At 42.5% G+C, this 19,446-nt stretch overlaps 1 protein-coding gene across 3 annotated transcripts in view; it reads right to left on the bottom strand.

The window, feature by feature from the left end:
• LOC109871953 (anion exchange protein 2) overlaps positions 1-19,446 on the bottom strand; it is a 57,867-nt gene that overhangs the window by 15,692 nt on the left and 22,729 nt on the right. For all 3 annotated transcript variants that reach the window (XM_020462999.2, XM_020463001.2, XM_031807055.1), the window contains exons 3-7: positions 11,241-11,403; positions 10,319-10,572; positions 9,630-9,775; positions 9,181-9,449; positions 2,854-2,990 (exon numbers count right to left, since the gene is read on the bottom strand). In XM_020462999.2, coding sequence (XP_020318588.1) covers positions 2,854-2,990; positions 9,181-9,449; positions 9,630-9,775; positions 10,319-10,572; positions 11,241-11,403 — 969 coding nt within the window. The remainder of the gene's footprint in view (positions 1-2,853; positions 2,991-9,180; positions 9,450-9,629; positions 9,776-10,318; positions 10,573-11,240; positions 11,404-19,446) is intronic.

The raw sequence follows: 19,446 nt of genomic DNA, 5'->3' as shown, positions 1-19,446 counted from the left end.
CAATGAACTTAGGACAGGTGCATGAAGACATTAGGATATGTATCCAGCATGCATCAACTCTCTGCAGGTAGCTTAGTGGTTAGAGCGTTGGTCCAGTAACCAGAAGGTTGCTGGATCAAATCCCTGAGCAGGACAATGTAAAAATGTGTTGTTCTGTCCCTGAGCAAGGCAGTTAACCCCCTCTTCCCGACGGCTGAAGATGTTGATTATGGCAGCCCTCAGGTTAAATGTGGAAGACGCATTCAGTTGTACAACTGACTAGGTTTCCCCCTTACAAACACAGCATGCTGTATAGGCGTGGTGTTAGATTTTGACTGCACAGTTACTTAAACTTCTATCTGAAGGCTAATAAGGCAAGTCCAAAGTGACCTAGGCTAAAACCGGGTTGTGCTGGTCCAAAACCACCCTACCTTCTGATGCCGTGCCATACGACCCACGAACTCCAAGCGAACCATTCTGTCCAACAGAGATGTGGATCGATACACAACCACTGGCTGGGTGAGCGAGAAGCAGAGATACTGACAAATCTGACAGAACAGCCTTACCTTACACACACACACACACAGAAGAGAGTGAACTTTACCTGGTTACCCTAATACAACAAACTTAACTCCCTGGCTTACATCTTAGAGCCCCTTTGTGTCGTGTTACCTCTCTGCTTTTTTCTTGTGGCGTGTGAAAGTTGTCCCTTCATTCATTTCTAACGTCTCTGTCTTTCTCTCCCACATTTCCCTAACTGACCTATGTACCAAGGCAGGGAGTTGAAGTACAGGTGACACATTGACTTCTTAAAACCAAACTCTCATCATAATAATGACTTGACATGTGCTACTCACACGTCAGTGCCTGTTACTTGTAACCAGCAGTAATTCTACTGGTCTACATCTCGGTAGGGGGTCGAATCAAAGCGTAATAGCATATGACAGTGTCATATAAGTCTACTGTATGATGGACCTAAGGCACTGCATCTCAATACTAGAGGTGTCACTACAGACCCGGGTTCGATTCCAGGCTGTATCACAACCGGCCGTGATTTGGAGTCCCATAGGACGGCGCACAATTTGGCCAGGGTAGACAGTCATTGTAAATAAGAATTTGCTCTTAACTGACTTGCAAGGTTAAATAAAAAAAATGCAGGTAAAGTGGTAGCAAAACAACAAATACTGCCACCCTGTCTACCAAATGGATGTTCAAGCAAGGAAAGAATTGGGCCATATACAGTGCCTTGCGAAAGTATTCGGCCCCCTTGAACTTTGCGACCTTTTGCCACATTTCAGGCTTCAAACATAAAGATATAAAACTGTATTTTTTTGTGAAGAATCAACAACAAGTGGGACACAATCATGAAGTGGAACGACATTTATTGGATATTTCAAACATTTTTAACAAATCAAAAACGGAAAAATTGGGCGTGTAAAATTATTCAGCCCCCTTAAGTTAATACTTTGTAGCGCCACCTTTTGCTGCGATTACAGCTGTAAGTTGCGTGGGGTATGTCTCTATCAGTTTTGCACATCAAGAGACTGAAATGTTTTCCCATTCCTCCTTGCAAAACAGCTCGAGCTCAGTGAGGTTGGATGGAGAGCATTTGTGAACAGCAGTTTTCAGTTCTTTCCACAGATTCTCGATTGGATTCAGGTCTGGACTTTGACTTGGCCGTTCTAACACCTGGATATGTTTATTTTTGAACCATTCCCTTGTAGATTTTGCTTTATGTTTTGGATCATTGTCTTGTTGGAAGACAAATCTCCGTCCCAGTCTCAGGTCTTTTGCAGACTCCATCATTCTTCCAGAATGGTCCTGTATTTGGCTCCATCCATCTTCCCATCAATTTTAACCATCTTCCCTGTCCCTGCTGAAGAAAAGCAGGCCCAAACCATGATGCTGCCACCACCATGTTTGACAGTGGGGATGGTGTGTTCAGGGTGATGAGCTGTGTTGCTTTTACGCCAAACATAACGTTTTGCATTGTTGCCAAAAAGTTCAATTTTGGTTTCATCTGACCAGAGCACCTTCTTCCACATGTTTGGTGTGTCTCCCAGGTGGCTTGTGGCAACCTTTAAACAACACTTTTTATGGATATCTTTAAGAAATGGCTTTCTTCTTGCCACTCTTCCATAAAGACCAGATTTGTGCAATATACGACTGATTGTTGTCCTATGGACAGAGTCTCCCACCTCAGCTGTAGATCTCTGCAGTTCATCCAGAGTGATCATGGGCCTCTTGGCTGCATCTCTGATCAGTCTTCTCCTTGTATGAGCTGAAAGTTTAGAGGGACGGCCAGGTCTTGGTAGATTTGCAGTGGTCTGATACTCCTTCCATTTCAATATTATCGCTTGCACAGTGCTCCTTGGGATGTTTAAAGCTTGGGAAATCATTTTGTATCCAAATCCGGCTTTAAACTTCTTCACAACAGTATCTCGGACCTGCCTGGTGTGTTCCTTGTTCTTCATGATGCTCTCTGCGCTTTTAACGGACCTCTGAAACTATCACAGTGCAGGTGCATTTATACGGAGACTTGATTACACACAGGTGGATTGTATTTATCATCATTAGTCATTTAGGTCAACATTGGATCATTCAGAGATCCTCACTGAACTTCTGGAGAGAGTTTGCTGCACTGAAAGTAAAGGGGCTGAATAATTTTGCACGCCCAATTTTTCAGTTTTTGATTTGTTAAAAAAGTTAGAAATATCCAATAAATGTCGTTCCAATTCATGATTGTGTCCCACTTGTTGTTAATTCTTCACAAAAAAATACAGTTTTATATCTTTATATTTGAAGCCTGAAAAGTGTGCCGAATACTTTCACAAGGCACTGTAAACCAGTACCCCTCGCCCCCCTAGTACCCACCTCATGTGGGGTACGATCCAACTTGCGGCTGCGGGCACTAGGCTCCTTGTGGTCTTTGTTGATGTGCACCACCTGACCCTTGTTGCTCTTCCTGACCAGGTGACGGCGAACCGCAGGGACATCCTCGAACCTGTGGCCTATGGGACATGGGGAGTGGAGAAAGAGAGATGGAAAGAGAAAAATAGAGAGATAGTCATTTTCTGGTCCCAGACAAATATTTATTTTTTAATGACAACATCAAAATGTCTGGGGAAAGACGTCAAATATTTGGATGTTATCTGACCAGATTACAAACAGTTAAAGATGTAATTTTCTGATCACTAAAATGATATCTTAAAAACATCCTTTTACAATCAGAATACAACTGACCTCCATGTCACAAAAGACATCATTAACGTCACTGCAGCTAGTTGCTAATGCCCGCTGCAGTGTGTTTTAACAAGCACGGCGAGAACATACTCAGATTCCCACGGGAGTACTTTTCTTGAAAACAACATTTCAGGATTGGTTTAACAATAGGAAAGCTTTCCGAGGACTCAGGGTGTGTGAGACTAGAGAATCAAGACCAACCCTCATTAACTAGCCGACTTATTGCTTCTTTTTTTTTCACTCACTTCTCACAGCTCAAATCAAGGCAGATTCATGGCAGATTCATGGCAGATTCATGGCTATCAAGCTAAGATAATGGTTCTGTTGGCTAACCACTGAAACAAACATTTAGAGCAGTAAATCAGAATTACAAACTTGCAAAATAATTGCAAGACCTTTTAAACAGGCAGTCAAAAACCTAAAGAAAGATAATCAAACATTTTATATTATTAATTATAACAATATCATAATAATTTAATTATATATTATATCATGGATACTCACAAAAATGTTTTCCTCTGACTCAAAGAAAGGCGCAGTTGCAACCTTTTGACTTTCAGAACACAGCCACAAACCTTGCTTCACTTTGGGGCAAAATGAATGATTGTTTTCCAAAGAATGACGGATGAGCACACGCCACACACACACAGATATATATACACACACACACACACACACACACAGACACACACACACACACGCGCACATACACACACACGAACACACACACACACACACACACACACACACACACACATACACACACACACACACACACACACACACACACACACACACACACAGACTTTTATCTGAACATGAAACAAACAATGCAAAACTAGGAAAGTAGTCCAGGGGTGGGCAGCTTTGGGCTCTTTGAAAATGCTCACATTCCAACGGTACACAGTGGGATGGACAGCATTGTTTGCCTGTACACAGAACAATCAATTCCGTATTGGGATCAGATTTAAGATAACAAATGCAAATTGACTGTGGAGAATAGGCTTTTTGTTTTCTAAATATTAGGGTTTTGTAAGCTTTTCATCAGGGTAAGGACAGACACAAAAACATATCTTGGTAAAAAGCTTTATTTTATTTTTTCTTTCATTCTCCCTAGAGGTGATATCATTTGGATGAGTTGTCCATTAAAGTTACTGACAAATACCTTAATATACAGCCAAAGGGATGTTTACGAGATGTCTAATAAATTAAAAGGTTCAAATCTGAGTAATTCCACCATGTTAAATAAAGGTTAAAAAAATCAAAGTCAAAATAATGACATAAATACAGTTGCTAGTGAAAGTGTATACACCCCTTGCACATTCTTCACATTTAGCTGCCTTAAAACTAAATAAAAAAAATAGGATTAAATTCGATTTTCCCCCACCGATCTACTGACCTACTCTACATTTTCTAAATGAAAGAAAATGTATAGAATATTTTCTAAATGAATTAAGTGAAGATGTATTGATTGTGTATGTTTTCACACCCCAGAGTTAATACCTGGTGAATGCCCATTTGGCAGCCATTATAGCTGTTAATAATTTGAAGAATATTCTTCCAACCTTGCACAACTCTTAGGGCAACAAACATCCATTGTTTTTGTCAAAATTGCTGAAGCTCAGTAAATTTGGTTGGGAATCATTGATGGACAACAATATTAAAACCTTGTTTCTGTTTTCAAGCAGATTTAATTAAGAACAGATTGTACCACTCAGCACCTCTTGGAATGCCATTATGGTGTATCTTTGGCATAAAACTTTGAGTAATTGTTCCACAGATTTTTTTAAAACTCTATCCCAGGGTTTTCAGAAGACTATGGCAGGTTTTCTTCCAACTTTTTACCTGGGCTTTGCTCGTTTTCAAATGGATTTTGATCCTGACAAACTCCCATGTCCCTGATGGTGACAAGCATACCCATAACATGATGCTGCCACCACAATACTTGAAAATACAAAGAGATCAACAACATTGCATTTACTCCACATTATTGGCCTGTATGACAACGTGAAAAGAAACAATCCTGTGTTAAATAATCCACTCCATATCATCCACTCTGTTAGCAACAAGTAACATTGCAAGACAACACGGCAAATACATGTTCTTTTTGCCTATGTCATTTGCAACCTTCATTTGCCACCGAATTACCGCTCCCTAACACAGACTTTAAGGTTGTCTTTGATGAACAAAAATAGGACATCACTCTGGTGAATAAACGTAACTTTATGACTACTGTTCCCCGGAGGGAAACGAGACACAACACAACTATGGAGAGTCGTTCTTTCTCGACTTCGATTGAAGAATTCAAAATCAGGCCTGACAAGGCTCTTTCCACAGGTGATAACCCTGTGGCACGGATTCATTCCTTTAATTCAGTATCTCTCTTCACCGAGAGCCCAAAACGCACACCCTTTTAGGAACCTCACCGCCAGGTCACAAGCCATCAATTCCCACATAGACGCCATATTCACTTTCAAAGTGGAGAATGAATAACCCTGCTCAAAAAAGCTCCTGTAGGGACATTCAAATGTTCCCCAGAGCACTCTGAAAAGGATTACTTCATTATTCCTTGATACATTCCTTTGTTATGGCACCAAAGTTCCAACGCCTGCCGCTTAAATGCATACGCCGTTGCAGACGAATAGTAGCCAAGCCCACAGACCCCAAATCTCTGGCCGAGGATAATCAAGGAGGGCTGTATGCGTTTAAGTGGCAGGCGTTGGAACTTTGGTGCCAAAACAAAGGAATCGTGTTTGTGAGAGTCTCCCCTTTCCATAGAGTGGTCATAATAGTTTGTAGACCGGTTTTCAGGATGTTTCATGGTCTGTTTTTTTAAACTTTTACCTCTTTTTCTCCCCAATTTCATGCTATCCAATTGGTAGTTACAGTCTTGTCTCATCGCTGCACTCCCGTACGGACTCAAGAATGGCGAAGGTCGAGAGCCATGCGTCCTCCGAAACACAACCCAACCAAACTGCACTAATTCTTGACACAATGCCCACTTAACCCGGAAGCCAGCCACACCAATGTGTCGGAGGAAACACCGTACACCTGGCGACCGTGTCAGCGTGCATGAGCCCGGCCCGCCACAGGAGTCGCTAGAGCGCAATGGCACAAGGGCATCCCTGCCTACCAAACCCTCCCCTAACCCGGATGATGCTGGGCCAACTGTGCGCCGCCCCATGGGTATCCCATATCTGAGGGATTCTGATGGGATTTTTAAAAAGGATGTTACTTAAATTGTGCCAATCGACTCTAGGGGGTTTAAACATGGACAAGCGTTCAACGTACATAGTGCTTCCACAAGACTGTATAGCCTGCATGAAGCCCCCTTATGTCCACAAGGGGCTCTGGCAATGGCTGACATGGTATCCCGTTTAGCAGTAACCAAACGTGGGGGAACTGTTGTCACAGTAATGTTTTTGTGGAGGGGCGCACTGATCGCTGAAAAGTGGGAGGGGTTATATCCTGCCTGTTTGGTCCTATCCGGGGGTATCGTTGGATGGGGCCACAGTGTCTCCCGACCCCTCCTGTCTCAGCCTCAAGTATTTATGCTGCAGTACTTTATGTGTAGTGGGGCTAGTGTCAGTCTGTTATATCTGGAGTATTTCTCCTGCCTTATCCGGTGTCCTGTGTGAATTTAAGTATGCTCTCTCCAATTCTCTCTCTCTTTCTCTCTTTCTTTCTCTCTCTCGGAGGACCTGAGCCCTAGGACCATGCCTCAGGACTACCTGGCCTGATGACACCTTGCTGTCCCCAGTCCACCTGGCCGTGCTGCTGCTCCAGTTTCAACTGTTCTGCCTGCGGCTATGGGACCCTGACCTGTTCACCGGACGTGCTACCTGTCCCAGACCTGCTGTTTTCAAGTCTCTAGAGACAGCAGGAGAGGTAGAGATACTCTGAATGATTGGCTATGAAAAGCCAACTGACATTTACTCCTGAGGTGCAGACCTGTTGCACCCTCGACAACCACTGTGATTATTATTATTTGACCCTGCTGGTCATCTATGAACATTTGAACATCTTGGCCATGTTCTGTTATAATCTCCACCCGGCACAGCCAGAAGAGGACTGGCCAAGATGTAGCCTGGTTCCTCTCTAGTTCCTCTCTAGGTTTCTTCCTAGGGAGTTTTTGCGAGCCACCGTGCTTCTACACCTGCATTGCTTGCTGTTTTGGGTTTTAGGCTGGGTTTCTGTACAGCACGTTGTGATATCAGCTGATATAAGAAGGGCTTTATAAATACATTTGATTGATCGCTCAGACCTGTGCTAAGGCCCCTCACTCTGGGGGGATTCTTCCTCATCAGAAGCCCCGTTTCCTCCATTCCCTCCAACTCCAGGAACTGGAAATAGGAGATGTTACAAAGCCGGGAGAAAGCCGGGAGAAAGCCGGGAGAAAGCCGGGATGAGCAACTACCGCCCAGGCAAACAAGACATTTGCTCCGACCAAAGACCCAATCCATCTCCGCGTCCCACAACTCAGACTCGGGCACCCGGGAGAGGAAGTCACTAATCGGAAACACCAACCCCCTCAAGAATACCACACGATTGTCAAGAGAGCCTGCGCCGTGGACTAGGAGAACAGTGCCAGCCGCGGGCAAGCCACTTTTACTGACCCCTTCCCCCAGTCCCACATACAAACGGAATAGAGCGATGGCAGCCAGAGCACCAAGCCGAGACGTACAAAACAACAAACGTGGGTATCTTTTTATTTATCTGGGCATGATCGCGAATTGTAGTTAGGAAACTAGCAAAACAAATACAAACTCCAGCACACAACATTCAGGGGGTGAGAACGCTCTACGACAAAGAGACAGTTTAGTTGGCACAATTTTTTGTTTTGTGGCATGTATCATTCGAGGTGAAGAGCTGAAGAATTGTAAGCAATTCATCCGAGCCTCAGGGTTATCACCTGTGGAAGGCGTGACTTTCAGCGAGGCGCGTATTTCATTGGCCGTGTCAGGCGTGATTTGTGAGGGTACGTCCTTCCCATAGTTGTGTTGTAGGACAAAGTTGGTAGAATCTTATTCAAAATGATTCGCAGCTGTAATGCCAAAAGGTACCACGTATTAACATTTTAAGGTTATTTTTTAAATATATTTTTTAACTTTCTATAATTTTCTTTCCCTTTGAAAATGTGGAGTAGGTTGTGGATTACATAACAAATATGGAATCCATTTTGAAATAAAAATTCAAAGGCAGAAAATGTTGAAGATTGTGCAATAGATGTGTAGACTTTCACTAGGCACTGTATATCAAAAATAATATGTCATTTGCTTGCATGGTCTCATATTAATGCCATATAATGATGTCACAGTAAAGTGTTATCAGAAATACAAAAATGGTCATAATGATGATAGCCCTATGTAGAGATGCTAAAGTGATGCTAAAGTGATGTCATAGTAAAGTCTGAAGTTATATCAAAGTTAATCCCACTGTGTTTTCATGGAAGATCTGCTATGATGTCACAAAAAATGCTATGATGTCACAGTAATATCAACATTAATCTCATGTGTAGTCATGGAAATGATAATGTTATGATGTCACAGAATATTCAACATTCATCTCCTGTGTAGTCATGGGAATGCTGCTATGATGTCACAGTAATATCAAAGTTAATCCCAGGTGAGGTCATGGAAATAATGCTACAATGATGTCACAGTAATGTATAACGTTAGTCCCCTGTAAAGTCATTAAAATGGTGCTGCAATGGTGTCGTAGTAATACTAAAATGAATCCCCTGTTTCGTCATTGAAATGCTGTCACAGAACCAAGGTTAATAGTTTAGTCATTGAAACATTTCACAGTACCAAAGGTAATAGTTTAGTCATTAAATCCTTATATGATGTCACAGTGAAATGGGAATCATCCCTCTGTGTAGTCATTGAAATCCAGGTCGGTTCGGAAAAATGTGATTGATTTGTCGATTGACTGACTGACTGATTGATTGGTACTCACTTTTGATCCCATCCAGGTCGGCGGACCCCAACATCTGGGCCTCACTGTCGTCAGTGGCCTGGCGCTGGTGATGCTCCTGCAGCCCACACGTCATGTTGCCCGAGCGCCGGCGCTCCTGCAGGTCATAGCTGCGGCTACCACCAGGGGGCGGTGCTCTGGAGGAGGGAGGTATGGAACCCCATGTGGATGGGCTAGGGGACTCCCGGGAGGGGAAGGAGGACAGGCCGTTCCTCCCTTTGTGAGGGGCCGACACCGAGTCCACTGGCTTACTGGTACCATGGCAATGACATGCAGAGAGACAGACAGACATGCAGACAGACAGACAGACAGATATAAAGACAGAGGCTCTGTGTGAATTTGTATGAATTTGTATTACTGTTTGTATGTACAGTATGTGTGATTGTGTGTGTGTATTGCTATATCAATCTGTGCATGTGTGTGTTGCTCACTCAGTAGGTGTGGCGTCCTCTGGCAGGTCGGTGCCCAGGGCAGTCTCGGGTACGATGGTGAGGTGTCTGGGAAAGCTGGCACTGCCAGGCTGGCTTGGGGTGGGAGTAGGAGTGGCACTGGCACAGTCATCCTCAGACACAAAGAACTACAGAAAGGACAGACTAGGGTCAATGAGGAAGAAGACTACCTATTCAGAAAGAAAGGAGCTGAGTGTGTGTGTGTGTGTGTGTGTCTTATAGTCTGTGTGTGCGTGTGTGTGTGTCTTATAGTGTGTGTGTCTGTGTCTTATAGTGTGTGTGTGTGTGTGTGTCTTATAGTCTGTGTGTGCGTGTGTCTGTGTCTTATAGTGTGTGTGTGTGTGTCTTATAGTGTGTGCGTCTTATAGTGTGTGTGTGTGTGTGCGTGTGTGTCTTATAGTGTGTGTATGAGTGGCTGTGTGCGTGTCTTATAGTGTGTGTGTGTGTGTCTTATAGTATGTGCGTGTGTGTCTGTGTGCGTGTCTTATAGTGTGTGTGTGTGTTTGTGTCTGTGTGTCTTATAGTGTTTGTGTGTGTGCGTGTGTCTTATAGTGTGTGTGTGTGTGTGTGTGTGTGTGTGTTTGTGTGTGTATGTGTGTGTGTGTGTGTTCAGTATGTATGGTGTGTATACCCTTTGTACTGTATAAACCATTATAAGCTTGTGACTCCACCTGCACATCCTCGTTGTGTGTGTCCATGTCTGTATCAGGTGTGGTGGTCTGCCCTCCCTCTCCATCGTACTGGCTGTAGGACTCTTCCTCCGCCTCCTCTTCCTCCTCGTCCTCCTCTATGGTGGGAGCTCCTCCGGCCCCAGATCCTCTTCTCCGTCCCGTTCCCTTCTTCCTCTTGTTGCTCTTCTTCTTCTTCCCCTCCGGGGGAAGTTTGGACAGCGGGTGGTGGATGTGATGAGAGGAGTGGCGGTGGTCTGGAGACATTGATTGATATGACTGATGTCAAACGCAAACAAGGAAGTAAAGCGAAACAGAACCTACAGTAGTGTGGTCATTTCCACAGGGTCAGGAGAATAACTGGAGTAAACGTTTGTTATTTCTTGAACAGCATTGTTGGTTAAGGGCTTGTAAGTTGCATTTCACTTTAAGGTCTACAGTACACCAGTTGTATTCGGCGCATGTGATAAATACATTTTGATTTGATCTGATTTTACCATAGAGAAGATGGCTCCCTATCCAAGTGCTCTGGTATTTAACTGGCAGGGATATTTTTTTTTTACCTTTATTTAACTAGGCAAGTCAGTTAAGAACAAATTCTTATTTTCAATGACGGCCTAGGAACAGTGGGTTAACTGCCTGTTCAGGGGCAGAACGACAGATTGGTACCTTGTCAGCTCGGGGGTTTGAACTTGCAACCTTCCAGTTACTAGTCCAACGCTCTAACCACTAGGCTACCCTGCCGCATATTAAGCAAGCACACATTTGCCACATTTGTCTCTGTCTATACAGGTTATTTCCAAACACAATGTAATTACATAGCCCTATATGGTCACTGCATGAAACAGTGATTGAATAGATATGAGAGGTAACTAGGCTAAATCAGCTGTGGGTGGCTGGCTGGCTGGCTGGGTGGGTGGCTCACACTCAAAGTCCTCCTCGTTATAGGCCCGGTGCTTCTCTGGTGGTCCACGGGCCGGCGGGTGGAGGATCTGCTGGAACCGCTGCACTCCCAGGGTCTTGTTTAGGTCCCGCTCTTCGTCCTCGTCATCGACAATCCGCCGAGGAGAGGGCGGCGGCTGGACCGGCTAGCGGCGACGGGGGGAGGAGGGTATGGGTGGAAATAGGTTAGTGATGATTTCACAACGGATTTACAATTACATTACATTACATCTAGAGCAACTTTTTGTTAGGACATTCAAGAAAAGGCATGTCAATAGCATAATTGCTAACAGTAAATGTGCATCGTCATTAAACAGCTCATGTGCTATGCTATAGAGCCGGGGTATTCAAGACCCTACGAGGTCTGAAGCCTGGTGGTTTTCTGTTCTACCTGATAATTAATTGCGCACACCTGCTGTCCCAGGTATAAATCAGTCCCTGATTAGAGGGGAACCATGAAAAAATTTCAGTGGAACTTGCTTTGAGGTGCAGAATTCAGTTTGAAGACTAGAGGATATCATTGGTAGACAAGGAAGTGCAAAGTGCATGGCATCATAGACACCACCAGGGGGAGACAAAGTCACTGGTACATGCCAGGTGACTGACTTGATACTTCTTCAAGTACTGCATTTCATTGCAATATATATACCTGTATATATTTGTTTTTTCAATTTTCGCCTAAAATGACATACCCAAATCTAACTGCCTGTAGCTCAGGCCTTGAAGCAAGGATATGCATTTTCTTGGTACCATTTGAAATGAAACACTTTGAAGTTTGTGGAAATGTGAAAGGAATGTAGGAGAATATAACACATTAGATCTGGTAAAAGATAATAGATAGCAAAAAAAATATTTTTTGTATTTTTTTGTAAAATCATCTTTGAAATGCAAGAGAAAGGCCGTAATGTATTATTCCAGCCCAGGTGCAATTTAGATATTGGCCACTAGATGGTAGCGGTATATGTGCAAAGTTTTAGCCTGATCCAATGAACCATTGCATTTCTGTTCAAAATGTTGCATCAAGACTGCCCAAATGTGACTAATTTGTTTATTAATAACTTTTCATGTTCAAAATTGTGTACTCTCTTCAAACAATAGCATGGTATTATTTCACTTTAATAGCTACTGTAAATTGGACAGTGCAGTTAGTTTAACAAGATTTTAAGCTTTCTGCCAATATCAGATATGTCTATGTCCTGAGAAATGTTCTTGTTACTTACAAACTTATGCTAATCACATTAGCCTACATTAGCTCAACCATCCCGCAGGGGACCCACCAATCATGAAGAAGTTTTTGACTGACTTGCCTAGTTAAATCAACGTTTTTTTTAAAAGAAGAAAACAAGAAAATGCAGGTAAAGTGGTAACAAAACAACAAATACTGCCACTGACTGCCACTAGTTAAATAAAAATATGTTTTTAAATGTTGCCCTCTACTAAAATAAGATGTATAAAATTCATAGGTTGTAACCAAGCACTGTACTTCCAACCTGTAAACAATATCAAGATCTTAACAAGTCAACCCCAACTGTCAACCGCATCATTATGAGACTAAGTTTTTCCATAAAAAAACATTTAAGAAAACAGTGATGACCAGATACAAGCCTATCATTCTCATCTTAGAGACAACACTGCAAATTAGCATATGCTTAAAGGGTCATGATGCAATGCATCTCCGTCTGTTTGTATATTCAATGTGTCAATGTTTTAATTGTATCTGTCCCTATTCAAATAAACAATTTGAAATGCTATGAAACTGAACCAGATCACCCCCACGAACAGTAAACTGACTTATGTTCTGACAACGGGGCTGAGGGTGGAGGCTACAGCCCCCTGCTGCCGGTGGGATGTAATCCATAAGGATGGAACTTAGGGGATGTTATCACAAGGATTCACTGGTGGCTCGCGTGCTTTCTGTCCATCCAACAGAGTTTGTTTTCAGAGGAGGCCCACCTCGGGGTAGCAGGGGAAATATTGCCCCACGCCGATGCCTGGGTTCATATTCGCAGGAGTAGGAGTTTTTGCCTGTTAGATCATAATAAATAATATTACATGGACAGAGGGTACCTGATCCTAGATCAGCTACTTTGAAGAACGTTATGAATACAGGCCCAGGGCTGGCCTCCTTTCGGGTTAACGCAACCCCCATGGCTACATAAACAGTAGTGTCTCTGAGGTTTTGTCTCTTTGTGGTAAGGCTACGAGGTTAGATAAAAGGAAGGGAAAAGTCACTTAGTTTGAGCTCAAGCCTGAAACCTTTTGGTACTTAGGTTGGTGTTGTTTAGACATTTTACCTTCGTAAGGGTTTAAAATAAAATATAAAATATAAAATAAATACAGGACAACAACAAAAAACTAAATCAAATAGGCCACAATCTATGTTAATACGAGTTTGACTTAATCAAACATAGTCTAAAACTCATAGCACAATCTATAGGGGGGAAACAAATACCCCAAATTCATGGGTTGGTTATCGTAATATTAATGCTAACCAGAGCCACAATCGCAAATGCAAAGGTATGGTACCATTGAGCTAATGCTAGCATAGCTACACACAGTATATCAGCCTTCGGGCAGGTACTCAGTGAGTGAAATTCAAACTTGTTCCCTGTGATTCAGCAATGCCCTCTCTGAGCAGTGAGTCCTAAGATAAATCAACAGACCACATCCTCACAACAATAAACTTTTTCACGCCACAAAGGATTAACCTCAGGTCCCCTATTAAGCAGCCATCTTGTTTCATGACACAGCTCCTCAGGGACGGGACGACAAAGTCACATTTTTCATCTGCTCAGAGCTTGACATTTCCATTCGCAATATCATTTCAGATGCTTGCATCAGGGGGAATCTTAAAACAGCTGAGTGATACTACGGGTACATTTTATGAAAAGGTCACAAAAGTGAACAATCCAAATCATACAAGACCTAATTACTAGTGCTACTTGGGTAAATATCTTAATATCGTACAAATATACTACAGCACACACGTAGAAAAAGTGTCTCAAAAATGATTAAAAATCAGTCATCACAGTGCATATATATACACACACACACACACACACACACACACACACACACACACACACACACACACACACACACACACACACACACACACACACACACACACACACACACACACACACACACACATGCACTAAAGTGTCTCATTTAATTTAATCAGTAACACTTGACTCCAATAGAGGCCATTATAGCTCTTGCCTAAACAACCTCTTAAATCTGTTGAATATGAGCTCATGGATTCATTTCTTGTTTTGCTTGATAATTTGTACTCTACTCTTGAAAGTCACCCACCTCACCTACACCTTCTTTTTACATACAATATCTATGAGAAAAACATTTGAACACTATTTGGGGTTCAATTTAAAGCCACAGTCTGTAAAATGACTACCACTTTTATTTTTTTAATGGAGCCAACACATCCTGTTTATACACTGCTGCTACTCGCTGTTTGTTACCTATGATTGGTCACTTCACCCTCACCTACATGTACAGATTACCTCAACTAGCCTGTACCCCCGCACACTGTATAGAGCCTCGATATTGTTATTCTTATTGTGTTTTTATTATGACTTTTTATTTTAGTCTACACGGTAAATGTTTTATTCTTCTTGAACTGCACTGTTGGTTAAGTAGATATGATATGAGCTGATATGAACTAGTCTTCTACAATTAAGTAGATATGATATGAGCTGATATGAACTAGTCTTCTACAATTAAGTAGATATGATATTAGCTGGTATGAACTAGTCTTCTACAGTTAAGTAAATATGATATTAGCTGGATCTGGCCCATTTTTTTCAATTTTCACCTAAAATGACATACCCAAATCTAACTGCCTGTAGCTCAGGACCTGAAGCAAGGATATGCATTTTCTTGGTACCATTTGAAAGGAAACACTTTGAAGTTTGTGGAAATGTGAAAGGAATGTAGTAGAATGGAACACAACAGATCTGGTAGAAGATAATACAAAAAAAAAGGTTATTTTTTTCTACCATCATCTTTGAAATGCAAGAGAAAGGCCATAATGTATTATTTCAGCCCAGTTGCAATTCAGATTTTGGCCACTAGATGGCAGCAGTGTATATGCAAAGTTTTAGACTGATCCAATGTACCATTGCATTCTGTTAAAAAAAAATGTGTATCAAGACTGCCCAAATGTGCCTAGTTTGTTTATGAATAACTTTTCATGTTCAAAATTGTGCAATCCTCCTCAAACAACAGCATGGTATTATTTCACTGTAATAGCTACTGTAAACTGGACAGTGCAGTTAGATTAACAAGAATTTAAGCTTTCTGACACTATCTGACATTTTTATGTCCTGGGAGATTTTCTTGTTACTTACAACCTCATGCTAATCGCATTAGCCTACGTTAGCTCAAATGGCTGTGTAGCGTTACATTTAGCATCATCTGACCAGTGCCTGCACAGAAATGGAATGGCCTCCTGAGACCTGCTATTGAATTGCCTCTGTATTATAGATAGTCCATCCTTTATGGAAGGCAGGCACTGCTACTACAGTTACGTGATAACTTGATATGTTTAATTTCGCTGGTTGGCTGGCATCTACATCATTTGTTGTATATTGTAACCCACAGTTGTCCCAACTCGTATCTTAGTGAATACATGCATATTTTTTTATTGAACCATTATTTAACTAGGCAAGTCCGTTAAGAACAAATTCTTATTTACAATGACAGTCTACTGGGGGAACAGTGGGTGAACTGCCTTGTTCAGGGACAGAATGACAGATTTTTTTTGACAGAACTTGTCAGCTCAGGGATTCGATCCAGCAACCTTTCTGTTACTGGCCCAATGCTCTAACTAGTAGGCTTCCCCCCCCCACCACCCCCGCCCACCCCCCAGATACCTGATGTACCTATGAATCAAAACCATAGTCAACAGCTACTTTGCTCACTAAGATTTGAAACTCTAGGCTGTGTTGCTGTTCATTTTCCCACCAAAGGCAGAGACATTTGGTTTGACCCGCTGTGTTGGGAAACCAGGTGGTTAAGAGTCTGCTGTGGTGTTATGTAACTGCGTCTGAACCTTCCGTGGCCTTTTCTCCCCCTGCGGTGGTGGGGTCCAATCCGTGATGTTATTTCAATTCCCGGGTTATCATTTTTTGGAACACAATGTTAACCACATAAATGCGTACTAAAACCCTTTTTGATTGAGAGGGGTTGTGGTAATCTTCACGTTCAACTATCCTGATACACTTATTATGCTTTCTCTTTACTGTGTTCACAGTGATTGAGTGATATTAGCTGGGTTGTGATTGAGATGAATGTGTGAAGATCTTGAAGGTTGCTTGTAAACAAACGTTCAGTTTTGCCCAGTTACAGTATGTTATCCAGTTATCCATTTGTAGGGGGGAGACCTTGAGTCTCACAAAACTACAGTCCTTAGTGATTATACCACTGTGTATGAGCTTTAAAGGTTGGAAACAACATTTTTCACTGGAAACAGCAAATCAATGTTTTGTAAAAAAACAGTTATCAAAAAGTGAAGGGATTTGGCATCACACTGCTGGCTCAGTACAGCTTGTCTGGACAAATACATAATTGTGCTGTGATGAAATAATTTAATAGAATGAAATCAAAACTATGTTGAATATAAAATATGAAGCTCTTCAAGGTGATTTTCTTGTCGAATCTTTTTCCCCCCATATGCATGGTATTGATGGTGTACCAAGTCCATTCAATCATTTGTAGAAATTACTTATTAAACTGTTTCAGTTAAATCATTTAATGAAAGAACACTGTTATTGATGCCTCTGTCAATGTTGTTCACCCCGATGGCTACATCCATATAATTATTAAGTTAGTCAGCTAACTTTGATAAACAGCCACATCCCACTGGGCTCAGATGTCAATTCAACGTTTTTTCCACGTTGGTTCAACGTCACTTAATTGAACTGACGTGGAAACAACATTGATTCAACCAGTGTGTGTCCTGTGGGTTATAAATCTTGATTTTCTGGTTGATTAAGAAAGCTATATTTGGATATTGGTTGTCGATTCAATTATACCTTGTACATTTTTTGGTCTATTTTTTAAATTTTTTATATTAAGTCATTAGTAATTTTGAACAGTTAGCCGGTAACTCATTGATCCAGCTGTCTGGAACAACCCCCAGGGCACTCACCTTGATTTCAAGCAGGAAGTCCATGTAGCGTCAGCTATCTGTCACAGTCACGTAGCGAAAGGACGCTAGCTGCTCATGACGAGCATTACAACAAAAAGGCAATCTAAAATTGCAGGGGAAAGCTACGTTTGGGCAGTTTTTTGGAAAGCCTGTGGTCACATGGCAAGAGTAGTCCGTCCAGACAGGAAGTAGACCTTGTCCAGTGACATAATGACCCCCGTATAAGATTCATAGCCGGCGTCCCAAAAGGCACCCTATTCCCTATATAGTGCAGTACTTTTGTCCAGTGACCATTGGGCACTAGTTAAAGGTAGTAGGGTAGGGAATAGGGTGGCATTTGGGACTTGCATATAATCTCTGTGCAGATTACCAGGCCGCCTTGGGGTTCTACGCATGCAGAGCACACACACACACACACACACACACACACACACACACACACACACACACACACACACACACACACACACACACACACACACACACACACACACACACACACACACACACGCACACACACACACACGCACACACACTAAACAAACAAACTGTGACTCTCAATCAAACACACACCTCACAAGGAACATAAAACAAAATAGATTTATGGTAATACTGTCATTCCCAGTCAAGTACCAACACTGAAATTAAGCCTGGCTAATGTGTAACTCCTTGAAGAAGCAGACTCACGGACAGTGAGTGAACGACAACATTGGTGAAATTACTAGAGCTCTGGAAAAGCTCTAGCTTTTAATTATTTAGTCATTTTACACACAATAACATTTTTTCACACTGACATATACATTAAAACTTTTTTTGTTTAAGTTAATGAGATACTCTGTGAGGTACTCTGCTGGCTATAGAATCAGTATGCATAGAGGCTACTGTTGGTAGGATGACATTGTGACTTGACTTAATGAATACATGAGTCAATATACAGAGTATGACAGAGACTGACCAGGTGAATCCAGGTGAACGATATGATCCCATATTGATGTCACTTGTTAAATCCACGTCAATCAGGGTAGAGGAAGGGAAGGAGACAGGTTAAATAAGGATTTTTTTAAAGCCTTGAAACAATTGAGACATGGATTAAGTATGTGTGCCATTCAGAGGGTGAATGGGCAAGACAAAATATTTAAGTTCCTTTGAATGGGGTATGGTAGTAGGTGACAGGCACACCGGTCTGTCAAGCACTGCAACGCTGGGCCTCCTGAGTGGCGCAGTGGTCTAATGCACTGCGTCGCAGTGCTAGCTGTGCCACTAGAGATTTTGGGTGTCGCGTCCAGGCTCTGTCGCAGCCGGCTGCAACCAGGAAACTCATGGTGCGGCGCACAATTGGTTCAGTGTCGTCCGGGTTAGAGGAGGGCTTGGCCGGGAGGGATGTCCTTGTCCCACTGCGTACTAGCGACTCCTGTGGCGGGCTAGGCGCAGTGCATGCTGACACGGTCACCAGGTGTACGGTGTTTCCTCCGACACACTGGTGCGGCTGACTTCTGGGTTAAGTAGGCAATGTGTCAAGAAGCAGTGTGGCTTTGTTGTTCACCTCTCCCGAGTCCGTACGGGAGTTGCAGCGATGCAACAAGACTGTAACTAGCAATTGGATACCATGAAAAAGCGGTAAATATTAATATTTTTGGGGTTTTTCACGCTCAACAGTTTCCCGTGTGTATCATGAATGGTCCACCACTCAAAGGACATCCAGCCAACTTGACACAACTGTGGGAAGCATTGGAGTAAAAATAGGCCAGCATCCCTGTGGAACGCTTTCGACACCTTGTGGAGTCCATGCCCCGAAGAATTCAGGCTGTTCTGAGGGCAAAAAGGGGGTACAACTCAATATCAGGAAGCTATTCCTAAAGTTTGATATACTCAGTGTATTCCACACAGCCTCTGAAAGTTCAATTCTGGCCTCCCGAGTGGCAGCGCGGTCTAACGCGCTGCATTGCAGTGTTGCGGCGCCACTACAGCCTCTGTCATTACTGGCCGTGACCGGGAGTCCCATAGGGCGGCGCATAATTGG

The sequence above is a fragment of the Oncorhynchus kisutch genome, linkage group LG27 (assembly GCF_002021735.2).
Source record: "Oncorhynchus kisutch isolate 150728-3 linkage group LG27, Okis_V2, whole genome shotgun sequence".
NCBI classification, from domain to species: Eukaryota; Metazoa; Chordata; class Actinopteri; order Salmoniformes; family Salmonidae; genus Oncorhynchus; species Oncorhynchus kisutch.
This window is presented reverse-complemented; position numbering and strand designations above follow the sequence as displayed.